The sequence below is a fragment of the Bubalus bubalis genome, chromosome 14 (assembly GCF_019923935.1).
Source record: "Bubalus bubalis isolate 160015118507 breed Murrah chromosome 14, NDDB_SH_1, whole genome shotgun sequence".
NCBI lineage: Eukaryota > Metazoa > Chordata > Mammalia > Artiodactyla > Bovidae > Bubalus > Bubalus bubalis.
Genome location: NC_059170.1, coordinates 72705142 through 72719981, shown reverse-complemented (window position 1 = coordinate 72719981; position 14840 = coordinate 72705142). Strand labels below are relative to the sequence as shown.

Here is a 14840-nt window from a genome sequence, read left to right as displayed (position 1 = left end):
GGATTGAAGGCCAGAGGCAACTTGATGTAAAATTAGGCACCACCTTCCCTCCCCACGCCCCTTCTCTTCTAGACCTATTCACTCGCCAATGGTCCCTCAAAGCAGAAGGATCTGTCGCCTGAGGCCAGTGGAGAGCTTAGCCTCCAGTTTCTACACCAATCTCAATCCTGTGGTTTCTCAGGAACTATTGTGTGAGCTACTGACGTGACCTCTTCCTCTCTCTGCTCGAAAAACTGCACCCAGCATTTCAGGATTATAGAATTCTTATTTCTGGCCTTGATACTTGGGGAATTTTGAATTTCTTTGCTTTTACTTTTAAAAAGTAACCTAAAATTTCCTCTAACACTAAATAAATGGCACAACACTCAGTAAAATGGTACTTTTCCAACATAAAGCGGGACATTATAAATAATATTGATGATATAGTGTTAGAAATTTGAAATTTTCACCACAGATTACTCTACCTGATTCCCATTATTTCTCATGGTCTTCAATTCCTTTTTGAGTGCTGGGAGAGTGAATTCTAGTTGCTGTTTCATTTCAATTTCTTTCCTATATTCGTCTTCTCTTCTTCTTAACTCCTCCCTCATTTTTTCATATAACATATCAGAATTTCTTCTATTCTCTTCTTCTTGCTTTAAGGTGAATCTGAAAGATTTAGAGAGCTCTTCTTAGAAAATCATGGGATTATTCACTCTTGCTGCAATAAATTTTGTTCCCTCTTCACAATGTTTAAAATAATAAAAATGGGGGGAATACAATGAAAAACACTTAATAATGATCACTGTTTTCATACAGAGGGTTAAGAATCAAATTGCATGAAAATTTGTTTTAATTTTGTCTTGAGAAAAATGGCTACTTCATACATCTGTGGGCAGGAATGTAAAGTAATATAAACTTTTTGAAGAACAGTTTAGAAATATAGATCACAAACATTTTGAAAACTTCTCATACTTTAACCAAATAAGACAATATTATTAAAGACTAATGTATTCAAAATATATTAAAAAGGCAGAAATGAATTGATAGAAAAGATGTTCCTTGCAGTATTACATAGAATACAGAAAAGTGAAAAACAACTGAAAGTTAATTTGGTAAATAACTAATGGGATTTCCATTATGGTGGACTCCTGTATGGTCATGAAAATGATGATTTGGAAAAATATACATTAAGTTATTAGAAGCATTCACTGTTAAGAACCTGCTATATTATTTCCAAGAATTTCACACTCCACAATACATTTTCTCTCCTGTAAAATCCAAGAGGATAAGTTAGTCCTTATAGAACACCTACATCTCTGCAGTATTAAACAAAACAACAGTGCAAGTATTTCTTTAAAAGCGAGATGTACAGTACCTCAAGCTGCTGAGCTCTTGTTCCCACATTGCTTTCTGATGCTCTAACTGTGATTTTACTTCTTTGTTTTCTGACAGCTCTTTTTGTAGCCCACGAACCTTACTTTTCATTTTGTGATTTTTTTCTCTAAGTAGTTCCCAGTGCCTTCTTTGAAAATCTACTAATCTTTCACAGGAAAAAACTGCATCCCAAACCTTCAACAAGCTACCAGAATCTGCATGATGAACAAAACAAAGATAGAAACAAACAAACAAAAAAATTATGTGAGTAATTTTTGAATATAAAGAACTGTGCCTTTCACAGTTACTCATCCAGGCAATGAACAAATATTCTCTATAATGTGGAAGACATTATTCTAAGATCTGAAGATAAAACAGACGCCCCTGGCTCTTGTTCAGCTTGAAGTCTAGTACAAGAGAAAGACAAATCAAATGATTGTGACCTCACATAGATACTCTAAGAAAAGAGAGTTCTATGATCACATAACAGAACTTGACACAGACTGGGTCTAGGGAAGATTTCCCTGGGGAAGAGCTGTCACACTGAGAAATGAAGGACGAGCAGGAAGTAGGGAGCAGAGTAGCAGGAACAACCCTGTGGACAGTCTCCAGCTGTCATGTGTTTCTAACCGAGACAGAGTGAACAGCTACCAATTTACCTTCCTGAGTGGAGCGAGCAAAAAGAACACCGACAAAATACATTAAACAATGATTTTCATGACAAAGGACTTCAGGGAATGAAGGACAACGATCCTGGAAACACACGAGGTTACCCTAAGGAACGCCCCAGCTCACTGCCTGGAGAGAATTTCCAGGCCCCGACATGGGGAGAAGGGATGGCAGCTTAGTGCACCAGACTCCCCAAGTGGAGGTGATGAAGCTGAGAGTCTGGGGGAAACCAACGCGGGCAGAGATCACAGGTCAGAACCGTGGAGAGGAGAGAGCGGAACACAGGAAAAGGACCCCGGAGATCTGAGGAGGAGCCCCTCGGGTATTCAGCAGAGGAACGAAGAGTGCACATGTGTGAGAAACCGCCTGAGACCAGGGAGAGACCGTCTGAAAAGACTACAGGAAACCGTGCCTGGAGCTCACGCGCTCCCAGGGATTCTATCTAGCCTCCTGAGCCAGGCTGGAAACACTCCTACCTACCAGCAGAATGAACAGGGTAGTCAGCAAAGTCTGGCCTCCAAGGCAGGAAATAATCAGCCCGAGCCCCAGGGCCCCTCTGGATGCACCTAACACATCATGAGAAGCAAGAGCACAGAAGGATCTCTGGAAAACTCTCAATATTTGGAAACTAAGTCACACGGATCTAAATAACCCTTGGATCAAAGAGGTAATGAAAAGAGAAAGTACAAAGTATTTGGAACTGAAAGAAAATGAAAATGTTAAGACCAGCAGACATTTTAGGGAACTGACAAGCTGATTCTAGAATTCATGTAGAAAGAAGGGTGAAAACTCAAACCACATGGAACCACACAATTGTGACCTTTAACCATGCAGCAAAGAGAGGCAACAGTTGGGCTTGAAGCAAGAGGGTAGCATGATGAGACCTGAATGTTTACAAATAGGCAATAATTACAGGTGCTGTGCAGACCGACATTCTGCCAGGTGGAGTGGCAGGGAAAGATGTCCTGAGATTATTTCAGTGACTCTAGGAGGAAAATGATGCTGACCTGACAGTGGGTGGGGGCACAGGAAAGAAGAGTCAGCAGAAGGTACAGTGAGTGGGAAGGATCATAGGCCTGTGGCTCAGAGTATACACTCACGTTCATGTCCTTTTAACACAAGACAAACTTCTGGGATGCACAGCACTGTAACATATCCCTGGCTCTAGAGCAGAACTGACAAGGTGCGCATATATCACTGCTCTATACACAGACAGGCTTTCCGTTAACATTTACACTGAGGTCCTACCTTTACGCCCCACATCGAGAGGTTCTACTTCCAACGGGGAATTCGTAGAGTAAAGCCCGTCGCCATCCTCAGAAACAGTCTCAGACGACTGAGTTAAGTCATCCAGGTCATTCACGTAATTAATTTGTTCTTTGACCTACACGTAAACAATACTGTTTCACAATGTCCTTAAAATATGTATAAATATACCAAGTGTACAGAGGTGATAAAACTCTGTACAAAACAAAAACAGACATTTCTTAAAAGAAGAGATTTTTATCAAAAGGATAACTTTATCAACAGTGTTTCTGAATGATGTGTTCAAGGTAAACTTCTCTACAACAAAGGAAGATTTTCTATTTTACCACAATTCCTTTGACAAAGTATTTTCGACAAGGATAATATTTTTGAAAGTTCATTTTTTTTTACTATACCTTCTTCTTTTCATACGGTGTTTTCCTTGCAGGCCTAAAAGAACAAATGATTCTTTTCAGGCTAATATTAAATATTCAAAAATACAAACAATACCTAAACTTTTTCATATAAACTCTTTGCATTGGCAAGTCATTGTCTATAAAGGATGCAGAAATAAATAAGAGCAGCATTAAAGGACACAGAAAATATATCAGTAATATTAATAAAGCATTAAAGTTAGATCCAAGGAAAAGGAAAAACATAAAGTTACTTGCGTTGTGTGATAGGAAACTATACCAGTGTTTTTGCACCTGTCCTTTTCCATAAGAGCTAACTTTTATGGCAATACGACCTATCTGGGAGGTATTCCTTCAGTCCTTCTAAGAAAGAAACCCATTTGAATAACCAAGCTATTGGCTTTTGAGGACGTCTTATGCATCAGCCATGCATCATTAGAAGCACTTGCCATGTCCTAAAGGCATCTTCATCCCCACAGTCATTCTGGGAGATGGTACAGGAAGAAATGGAGCACACAAAGGCTGAGGAACGTGCCCAGGCCCACTCAGCATGTCACCAGCAGACCCAGAATTCAAACCCAGGAAGTCTGGCTTCAACACGGCTCTTCCAAAATATGCTGAGAAAGTAATATCGAAAAGCCTTTTTAAGCAATATGATAGCAAATGAATCTATAGGATTATTTCAGATCTAGCTATAGCTATAAATAATGATTTCTGAATCTTAAAACATATTTCTCAAAAATTAAAGACTTCAGAGGTAGGCAAGCCTGCAAATCTACTGTCAATACAGTTTTGTTTTCTGTAAAGAAATTCATCAATAGGCCTTCATTCACTCAATCTGCTGATTCTTCATGCATCTGACATACATGTATTGAGCACACAATACGTGTTAATGACACGCTTAGTAAAGGAAGCATGGGTTCTGTCATTTAGACCTTTGTCATGCAAAAGGAATAATTTGTGAAAGACTGCTAATAATGTTTTTCTATTGAATATAAACAAAATCTTCCCCTTTTCCCTGGAATCTATAAACAACTATGAAGTTAATATGATGTGATGTTTCAGAGCACCTTACAAAATCATAGCTACTCACCATGTTACTATCAACTAGAAACATCAAGGAATGACCATATCCTATTCAGTATAGCCTAAGTGTGTGTAAATTGACAATTATGTAATTTTTGAAAATCTATATGTGATAGAATTAACTTAAGCAATCATCTGCATATTCCATTACATAGGAATACTACACTTTGGAACCAATGAACAAGCCCTTACCATAAAACTATACATGAACAGAAGCATTACGTACAATTAGTTTACTGTAATAGTTTAAAGATAATGTCATACAGTCAATAAGCTTTCTAGTATTGGAAATGCAAACAAGACTAAACTAAATAAACATGCCCTCTGCTGGCTCATTTCCAAGAGCGTACATACTCTAGAAGCTGCCTTCTTAACATAAAACAAGAAACACCTGTGAACTCCACATTCCTCTTCAGTTACCATCCAGCTCTTCATTGCCTGTCCCAATAACATTCCCTACTGAATGTTTATGTGTATTCATTACAGTCCAGCTTCCAAGGGGACTATTTACTGAAATGACTTCCGGCCAAAGGCACTGGTCCTCACCTTAACCTTTCAGCAGTGTTCGTCCACTAGAGTGGAGCAATCTCTTGTCTTGGCCTGAGCACTGTATAATGCTGCTGTATTTCCAGAAGAAGTATTCAGTGCTAACATTTCTTCCCCTACAAACAAGCAATCTGGAGAATGTACCTGTCATCACCCTGATCCACTTCCCTTAAAATGCCGTCACCATTCGCGTGCAGCAGGCCACCAGTCAGTGCATTAGTCTTTTCAAATATCGGTGCCATCACACGTCCTTCCAGTGCCCATTTCTCATCATTCTTTTTCTTCACTCCCTTCCTGTGCACACCAGGATCGCTACTTTAAAAAGTCCAAAAAAAGCCAATGTTTTCTAATAATTCCACTAATAAAGAATAAAAAACCAATTCTTGTAAAATTCCAACTCTTACCCATCTTAAGTCATTGATTAATTCACAAAACAGTTATGAAGTACCAACCATATGCAAGAAAACAAATTCCTCCTTCAAACAGAGATATACAATTATGATACAATATGATATGTAAGAGTTGACATATGAAAGTGATAAGTGAAATAAGGAAGGATTTGCAGAAGAAGTGAAGACAGGAGGTCAAAAGGAAGAGAAAAGCAAGAAATCATTCTACTGGGAGATTAGAATGTGAGTACACAGATCAGGCACAGGGCATCTAGGTTGTTTCCTAGGAACCTGGAAGGAAAAGTACAAAACACATGCGAGAAAGTAGAGAGATGCATCTGGAAAGACATTGGGAAGAACCTCAAGGGCTACACTGAAAACCTGGAGTTCACTGTCTAAACACCATGACTCTTAGACATGGGAGTCATAATTAGATTTACACTATATTTTTTTTGTTTTGCTTTTAAATACAGTAATGTTTATTTTAGGAATTTCCCTGGTACTCCAGTGCTTAGGAATCTGCCTGCTGACGCAGGGGGCACAGGTTCGATCCCTGGGCAGGGAAGATAGCACATGCCGCAGAGCAATGAATCCTGTGCTCCACAACCACTGAAGCCAGCACCCTGGAGCCCACGTTCAGCATCAAGAGAAGCCACCACACTGAGAAGCCCAAGCACTGCAGATGCAAAGAACAAGTGCAGCCAAAAAAAAAAAAAAAAAACTCAAAGAAAAAGGCAACGCTTAATTTAGATGATTTTTAAAATGACATGTGGCACATCCACCATGAAAGAAGAAATCAAATTTAGGTGGGGCGGGGTCAGTTTACTCGTAAACCACCCACATGTGTGACGTCAGCATCACGGATGAAAGGCAGGTGCCTCATCGGCTCTCCCGCCACCAACAGCGATCTGGCTCCATCCATGGACATACTCAAAGTGCTAGGAGAAAACTGCCAACCAAGAGTACTCTATCCAGAAAAGGTGTCTTTCAGAAATGAAGGAGAAATAAAAACTTTCCCAGACAAAGCAAACCTGAGGGAGTTCATCACCACTAGTCCCGCCTCATGAGAAATGCTGGAAGAAGTCCTCCGACTGAAATGAAAGGATGCTCATTAGTGACATAAATTTAACTTTACAACACACTGGTTAAGGCAAGTATGCAGTCAAATCCAGAATCCTCTAATACTGTAACACGGTGGTATGTTAACAAAGGAACTCTAGTATTAAGACTAAAGGACAAGAGTATTCAAAATAACTATATCCCTAGTAAAATATAAAATTCATAAATCACAAACATTAGCTCAAGTTAGAAATGATTTTACAGGAAAATAACAAATGACCTACTGTTAAATTTTGATATAGGCTTACCTATCAGAACCTTTATTCTCCATAGCAGGAAACATCTGCTTGTTATTTCCTCCACTCTTTCTCTGCTGAATCAGTCGACTCTCATCAGCAGCATCTTTGTGCTTCTTTTCTTCTTCAACCTTTAATGAAAGTTTGACACTAAGAATAATCGCTATTACTTAATTCTAGAGACTCTGTTTTCAATTTATTATTTGACTCAGCATTTGCCCTGAGTTTAAGTGATAAAAATATATTTGTGCTTACATAAATTTTATCACTTACAAGTCACTGAAATTTTTGTAAAATGTGCTTCTTTCTGAGGGAAAGAAACAAAATTCCCCAAATCTCAAGAAAGGCTTTTTTAATAAGATACAATTATTCACATCCAGTCTTCCCCATCTGACTGGCAGAGATAGAGAAATAAAAACACACAACATCTGTCCTCTTCGGTCTTTACCACCTGGATTTTCCATTAAACAGTCAGATGTAGAGGATGTGACACCTTAGTGCCTCAGAAACAGAAAGGAAACTTTCTTCTTTCTGCACTAAAGCTATTCTTTCCCCACTGCCTTTTCTAATTCTTTTTTCATTTGGATCCAGGAGATAGCAAAAACCTGATGGTGTTCACTGAACTATATGAACCAAAGTTGACCAAAACACAAGGAGCAGAATGAAACTGAGGAGGTGTTAGTGTGGAATTCTGGAATATAAGTAATGCTTCCCAATTCCATATTCAGTAACCATCAAATTTTATAGCTAGAGGGTATGGAAATAACTATCTACCTTTGCCCCACTATTTACCAATAACAGCTTTAAAATAAAAAAAAAGTTAAATGATTTGTTCAAAGCCCCTAAAGTGGCATTCCCTAACATTTTATGGCACCAAAAGAGATGATACAATTCTATAATCTTGAATCTGATGAAATTAACAAATGAATTCCTCAAATGAATCAGATAAGTTAAAAGCGTGACTTTGGCAAAGTAATTTAATTCATTAGTTGGGGTAGGGTTCATTCTCCTTTTTCTTTAAAGGGGAATAGCTACATTTTTTTCTTTTTTTTGTCTTACACAAAAGAGCAAGCAAGTTTAAAAACCTACTACTGAAGAAAGAAAAATCTCACAGCATCTCAAACCTCCGTTCTTTCCTTTGGAGATAAACACTTGATTTTTTTTTTTTTTTCTTTTTTTGCTGAGGGTTTATACTACCTATGGGCTTCCCTGGTGGCTCAGATGTTAAAGAATCTGCTTTCAATGCAGGAGACCTGGCTTCGATCCCTGGGTTGGGAAGATCCCGTGCAGAAGGGAACAGCTATCCTCTCCAATGATATTCTGGCCTGAAGAAATCCGTGGACAGGGGAGCCTGCCCAGCTACAGTCCATGGGGTCGCAAAGAGTCAGACATGACTGACCAACTCTCACACACACATATACTACCTATGTGATAAAATCACACATATCAAAACTTACTACATTTTAGTAAACAACATCATGAAGAGGTCTCTCTCAAAAGAGACATCTGAAAGTGGTGATTAAGGCATATGTGGGAGCGCATGTATTTGTTATTAAAAACATCCTGGCCATGTTGGATATCTAAGTGCCCAGGGACTGAGGAAAGCAGAAAAGATCACACATATTCAACCACAATGAAGAGATTAGAGGGAACACGTGTTTATGTCCCTTCTCTCAGTCACTGCTTTCTTCCCATTCCGTGGAAATGCAACTTATATTTAATCCAACAAAATTAAAAAAAAAAAAAAACACTGCAAAACCCTCGTTGATCATACTCCTTAAACACTTTCCTTGGTGCTTATTCTGGCTCTGAAGGTTACATGGTATACAGCTAAATGAGTTTCCCAGTCCATATGAAAGACTGACAGAGACAGAATTTGATTGATTGAAGGACAAAAGCCATGAAAACAGTTTCCTGAATTCCTATTATTTGGATGGCAGAAATAATCTATTTCTACACAATTACCTATTTAGATGACCCCACTTTATCCATAAGTAGAAAATCAAAATCGACCAGATCATCCAGAAAGGGAAAAACCAAAGCAAGAGCAAACGAATGTCTACCTCTTTTGGAAGCTGAATGTTCTCTTTTTCCAAAGCTAACAACACTACTTGTAACATGTCTATTGCATTCTTAAACCTCTGCATATCCTTCTGTAATTCTTCATTCAGATACACTTTGGATTCTCTGTGACTATTTGGTGGAGAAGAATTCCCATTTTCTAAATCGGGCTCCATGCTTTCATCCTCACTAGTACTGCAATTATCTGCATGCAGTAGCTTCTGGAACCAGTCCTGTATTGGTCTGCTTTTCTTATCAGTATTTTTAACGACAGCAGGAGTACCGTGACTTTTTATTTGAATTACGTGTTTCATCTTACCGGAGCAGACAAGCCACAGACTAGACTGACGTGTCTGTCCGATGTCTGTTTTCCGACTAGTGGGATTTTGCCTCATATTGTCTGACATTTACATATCAAACTCTTGGTCTTCTTTCACTTCAAATGTAACTACCTGGTCCCCTACTTTTTTATTTTCTGCATCATTATACAAACTCTCCTCATTTTTGGTAAACACATGTTCAATATCTAGTTTATCACTTTCAAGGTCTATTTTATTTTCACTGAAACAAAGCTTTGAAGATGACTGACAAGCGTATCCTGGGGACCCATAGTTTATTCAAGGAAAAAACATTTTCAAGACTGGGTTCTTTTTGTTCAGGACATACTTGGAATACTAGATTCTTTACTGTCTGAGCCACCAGGGAAGCCCAACAATACTGGAGTGGGTACCCTATCCCTTCTCCAGGGAAATTTCCCGACCCAGGAATTGAACCGGGGTCTCCTGCATTGCAGGCAGATTCTTTACCAGCTGAGCTACCCAGGAAGCCCCTACATTCAGTTATATTATGTTCTAATATCCACCAAAGAAAGTGGATAAAGCATTTTTAGTAATATCTACTGATTTCCCACCCTGAAATGAAATAAATTAGAACATTATTATTTGTACCCTAAAAACAAAGGTCCAGTCTAGAAGGTTCGATTCTCTTAATAGGCAACTGGGTTGATTCTATGACCCTACTCTCTCCCTGAATGTTCATCCCAAGTCAGTTATGCCGAGATCACAGGCAGAATGAATCTTTCATCTTGGCATCAGTGGCTGGCGATTTCAACGGAAAACCTTGAGCCACTGGGAATGATTTCTCTTTACATGTATCTAGGTCAGGGGCTGTCATATTCATAATTTCAACTGCTTAATCTTATGATTCAGTATTTGATATCACCTTCTTAATCATGTAATGAAGTTATAAAAATGGAAGAAGTAAACAAGTCAGGAAATTTTTTTCCCTCAATTCCAAAGACGAACTATAAATTATAATAGATTCTAACAGTATTTTAAGTTGTATAATTAAAGTGCTATAAAAACTTTTAAATTATTATCTATCAATTCTAAAAAGGTAATTTTGTGGGGTTTTTTTTTTGTTTTAAATTTTATTTTATTTTTAAACTTTACATAATTGTATTAGTTTTGCCAAATATCAAAATGAATCTGCCACAGGTATACATGTGTTCCCCATCCTGAACCCTCCTCCCTCCTCCCTCCCCATTCCATCCCTCTGGGTCCTCCCAGTGCACTAGCCCCCAGCATCCAGTATCGTGCATCGAACCTGGCCTGGCAACTCGTTTCATACATGATATTTTACATGTTTCAATGCCATTCTCCCAAATCTTCCCACCCTCTCCCTCTCCCACAGACTCCATAAGACTGTTCTATACATCAGTGTCTCTTTTGCTGTCTCGTACACAGGGTTATTGTTACCATCTTTCTAAATTCCATATATATGCGTTAGTATACTGTATTGGTGTTTTTCCTTCTGGCTTACTTCACTCTGTATAATAGGCTCCAGTTTCATCCACCTCATTAGAACTGATTCAAATGTATTCTTTTTAATGGCTGAGTACTACTCCATTGTGTATATGTACCATAGCTTTCTTATCCATTCATCTGCTGATGGACATCTAGGTTGCTTCCATGTCCTGGCTATTATAAACAGTGCTGCGATGAACACTGGGGTACACGTGTCTCTTTCCCTTCTGGTTTCCTCAGTGTGTATGCGCAGCAGTGGGATTGCTGGATCATAAGGCAGTTCTATTTCCAGTTTTTTAAGGAATCTCCACACTGTTCTCCATAGTGGCTGTACTAGTTTGCATTCCCACCAACAGTGTAAGAGGGTTCCCTTTTCTCCACACCCTCTCCAGCATTTATTGCTTGTAGACTTTTGGATCGCAGCCATTCTGGCTGGTGTGAAATGGTACCTCATAGTGGTTTTGATTTGCATTTCCCTGATAATGAGTGATGTTGAGCATCTTTTCATGTGTTTGTTAGCCATCTGTATGTCTTCTTTGGAGAAATGTCTATTTAGTTCTTTGGCCCATTTTCTGATTGGGTCATTCATTTTTCTGGAGTTGAACTGTAGGAGTTGCTTGTATATTTTTGAGATTAGTTGTTTGTCACTTGCTTCATTTGCTATTATCTTCTCCCATTCTGAAGGCTGTCTTTTCACCTTGCTAATAGTTTCCTCTCATGTGCAGAAGCTTTTAAGGTTAATTAGGTCCCATTTGTTTATTTTTGCTTTTATTTCCAATATTCTGGGAGGTGGGTCATAGAGGATCCTGCTGTGATGTATGTCGGAGAGTGTTTTGCCTATGTTCTCTTCTAGGAGTTTTATAGTTTCTGGTCTTACGTTGAGATCTTTAATCCATTTTGAGTTTATTTTTGTGTATGGTGTTAGAAAGTGCTCTAGTTTCATTCTTTTACAAGTGGTTGACCAGAGTTCCCAGCACCACTTGTTAAAGAGATTGTCTTTAATCCATTGTATATTCTTGCCTCCTTTGTCAAAGATAAGGTGTCCATATGTGCGTGGATTGATCTCTGGGCTTTCTATTTTGTTCCATTGATCTATATTCCTGTCTTTGTGCCAGTACCATACTGTCTTGATAACTGTGGCTTTGTAGTAGAGCCTGAAGTCAGGTAGGTTGATTCCTCCAGTTCCATTCTTCTTTCTCAAGATCGCTTTGGCTATTCGAGGTTTTTTGTATTTCCATACAAATTGTGAAATTATTTGTTCTAGCTCTGTGAAGAATGCTGTTGGTAGCTTGATAGGGATTGCATTGAATCTATAAATTGCTTTGGGTAGTATACTCATTTTCACTATATTGATTCTTCCAATCCATGAACATGCTATATTTCTCCATCTGTTAGTGTCCTCTTTGATTTCTTTCACCAGTGTTGTAGAGTTTTCTATATATAGGTCTTTAGTTTCTTTAGGTAGATATATTCCTAAGTATTTTATTCTTTCCGTTGCAAGGGTGAATGCAATTGTTTCCTTAATTTCTCTTTCTGTTTTCTCATTATTAGTGTATAGGAATGCAAGGGATTTCTGGGTGTTGATTTTATATCCTGCAACTTTACTATAGTCATTGATTAGTTCTAGTAATTTTCTGGTGGAGTCTTTAAGGTTTTCTATGTAGAGGATCATGTCATCTGCAAATAGTGAGAGTTTTACTTCTTCTTTTCCAATTTGGATTCCTTTTATTTCTTTTTCTGCTCTGATTGCTGTGGCCAAAACTTCCAAAACTATGTTGAATAGTAATGGTGAAAGTGGACACCCTTGTCTTGTTCCTGACTTTAGAGGAAATGCTTTCAATTTTTCACCATTGAGGATAATGTTTGCTGTGGGTTTGTCATATATAGCTTTGATTATGTTGAGGTATGTTCCTTCTATTCCTGCTTTCTGGAGAGTTTTGATCATAAATGGATGTTGAATTTTGTCAAAGGCTTTCTCTGCATCTATTGAGATAATCATATGGTTTTTATTTTTCAATTTGTTAATGTGGTGTATTACATTGATTGATTTGCGGATATTGAAGAATCCTTGCATCCCTGGGATAAAGCCCACTTGGTCATGGTGTATGATCTTTTTAATGTGTTGTTGGATTCTGATTGCTAGAATTTTGTTAAGGATTTTTGCATCTATGTTCATCAGTGATATTGGCCTGTAGTTTTCTTTTTTTGTGGGATCTTTGTCAGGTTTTGGTATTAGGGTGATGGTGGCCTCATAGAATGAGTTTGGAAGTTTACCTTCCTCTGCAATTTTATGGAAGAGCTTGAGCAGGATAGGTGTTAGCTCTTCTCTAAATTTTTGGTAGAATTCAGCTGTGAAGCTGTCTGGACCTGGGCTTTTGTTTGCTGGAAGATTTTTGATTACAGTTTCAATTTCTGTGCTTGTGATGGGTCTGTTAAGATTTTCAATTTCTTCCTGGTCCAGTTTTGGAAAGTTGTACTTTTCTAAGAATTTGTCCATTTCTTCCACGTTGTCCATTTTATTGGCATATAATTGTTGATAGTAGTCTCTTATGATCCTTTGTATTTCTGTGTTGTCTGTTGTGATCTCTCCATTTTCGTTTCTAATTTTATTGATTTGATTTTTCTCCCTTTGTTTCTTGATGAGTCTGGCTAATGATATGTCAATTTTATTTATCCTTTCAAAGAACCAGCTTTTGGTTTTGTTGATTTTTGCTATGGTCTCTTTTGTTTCTTTTGCATTTATTTCTGCTCTAAATTTTAAGATTTCTTTCCTTCTACTAACACTGGGGTTCTCCATTTCTTCCTTTTCTAGTTGCTTTAGGTGTAGAGTTAGGTTATTTATTTGACTTTTTTCTTGTTTCTTGAGGTGTGCCTGTATTGCTATGAACTTTCCCCTTAGGACTGCTTTTACCGTGTCCCACAGGTTTTGGGTTGTTGTGTTTTCATTTTCATTCGTTTCTATGCAAATTTTGATTTCTTTTTTGATTTCTTCTGTGATTTGTTGGTTATTCAGCAGTGTGTTGTTCAGCCTCCATATGTTGGAATTTTTAATAGTTTTTCTCCTGTAATTGAGATCTAATCTTACTGCATTGTGGTCAGAAAAGATGCTTGGAATTAAAAAGGTAATTTTGAAAGGCAATTTTATTTGTTATGGACTCTGTTACACACTGTATTGTGTTGCTGAAGCATAGAAAATGGTATTAAACCAGAAATTTAAATTTATAGTTTTACTTACCTGTGTATGGTTATTTTCATCTCCATCAGGTTTTTCTTGTTCTCCCTCCAATATCACTTCCAAGTCTAGTTCTCCTGACAAATCTGCATGTTTAGTTAAAATTACTTAGAATATTTAGATAAAAGACATAATCTTTATTTAAAACACAGATTTAAAACATTGTATCAAATGACAGCTTAAGTCGATATTTGTCTTCAGATGAATATTTACTTCTTTAAGAAATACTTCCAATGATCAAAAACTTCAACAAACCATTTGGGAAACACCAGATGTCACCAGGATACAGACACACAAACACCTCAAAGGTTCATTCATGAATTCATCCAAGCATCAGTGAAAAAAACAATCAGACACTAAACAAAATTTCAAAATACAGGACAGACATATAAAGTTACAGTATATTCTCTTCTCTACTTCATCACAGTACCTTTTTAACAACACGCCAAGCTTCAACTGCATTATTATTCTTAGTTTACAAAATTCCTCTTACTTTTTATGCTTTTATCAATTCCTTCATCTGAAATGCTTCCCTGTACTCTTCTGACAAATTACTTTTCATCTCTTAAGACTCAACCTGCTTTGTGAAGTTGCCCTTGATTACAGCTATCTTTCCCCTGATAAAGAGGTATCCCTTTCCTTGTAGCTACCTTGGTACTTTGTAGATTTTTCTAGTGTACCTT

The 14840-nt window shown here is 37.8% G+C and overlaps 1 protein-coding gene across 1 annotated transcript in view; it reads right to left on the bottom strand.

Annotated features, from left to right (window-relative positions):
- LOC102410310 (ankyrin repeat domain-containing protein 26) overlaps nt 1-14840 on the bottom strand; it is a 65655-nt gene that overhangs the window by 18067 nt on the left and 32748 nt on the right. Inside the window, exons 14-21 of the mRNA XM_044928268.2 lie at nt 14161-14243; nt 7072-7190; nt 6736-6795; nt 5460-5630; nt 3687-3720; nt 3274-3409; nt 1358-1571; nt 465-648 (exon numbers count right to left, since the gene is read on the bottom strand). Coding sequence (XP_044784203.1) covers nt 465-648; nt 1358-1571; nt 3274-3409; nt 3687-3720; nt 5460-5630; nt 6736-6795; nt 7072-7190; nt 14161-14243 — 1001 coding nt within the window. The remainder of the gene's footprint in view (nt 1-464; nt 649-1357; nt 1572-3273; nt 3410-3686; nt 3721-5459; nt 5631-6735; nt 6796-7071; nt 7191-14160; nt 14244-14840) is intronic.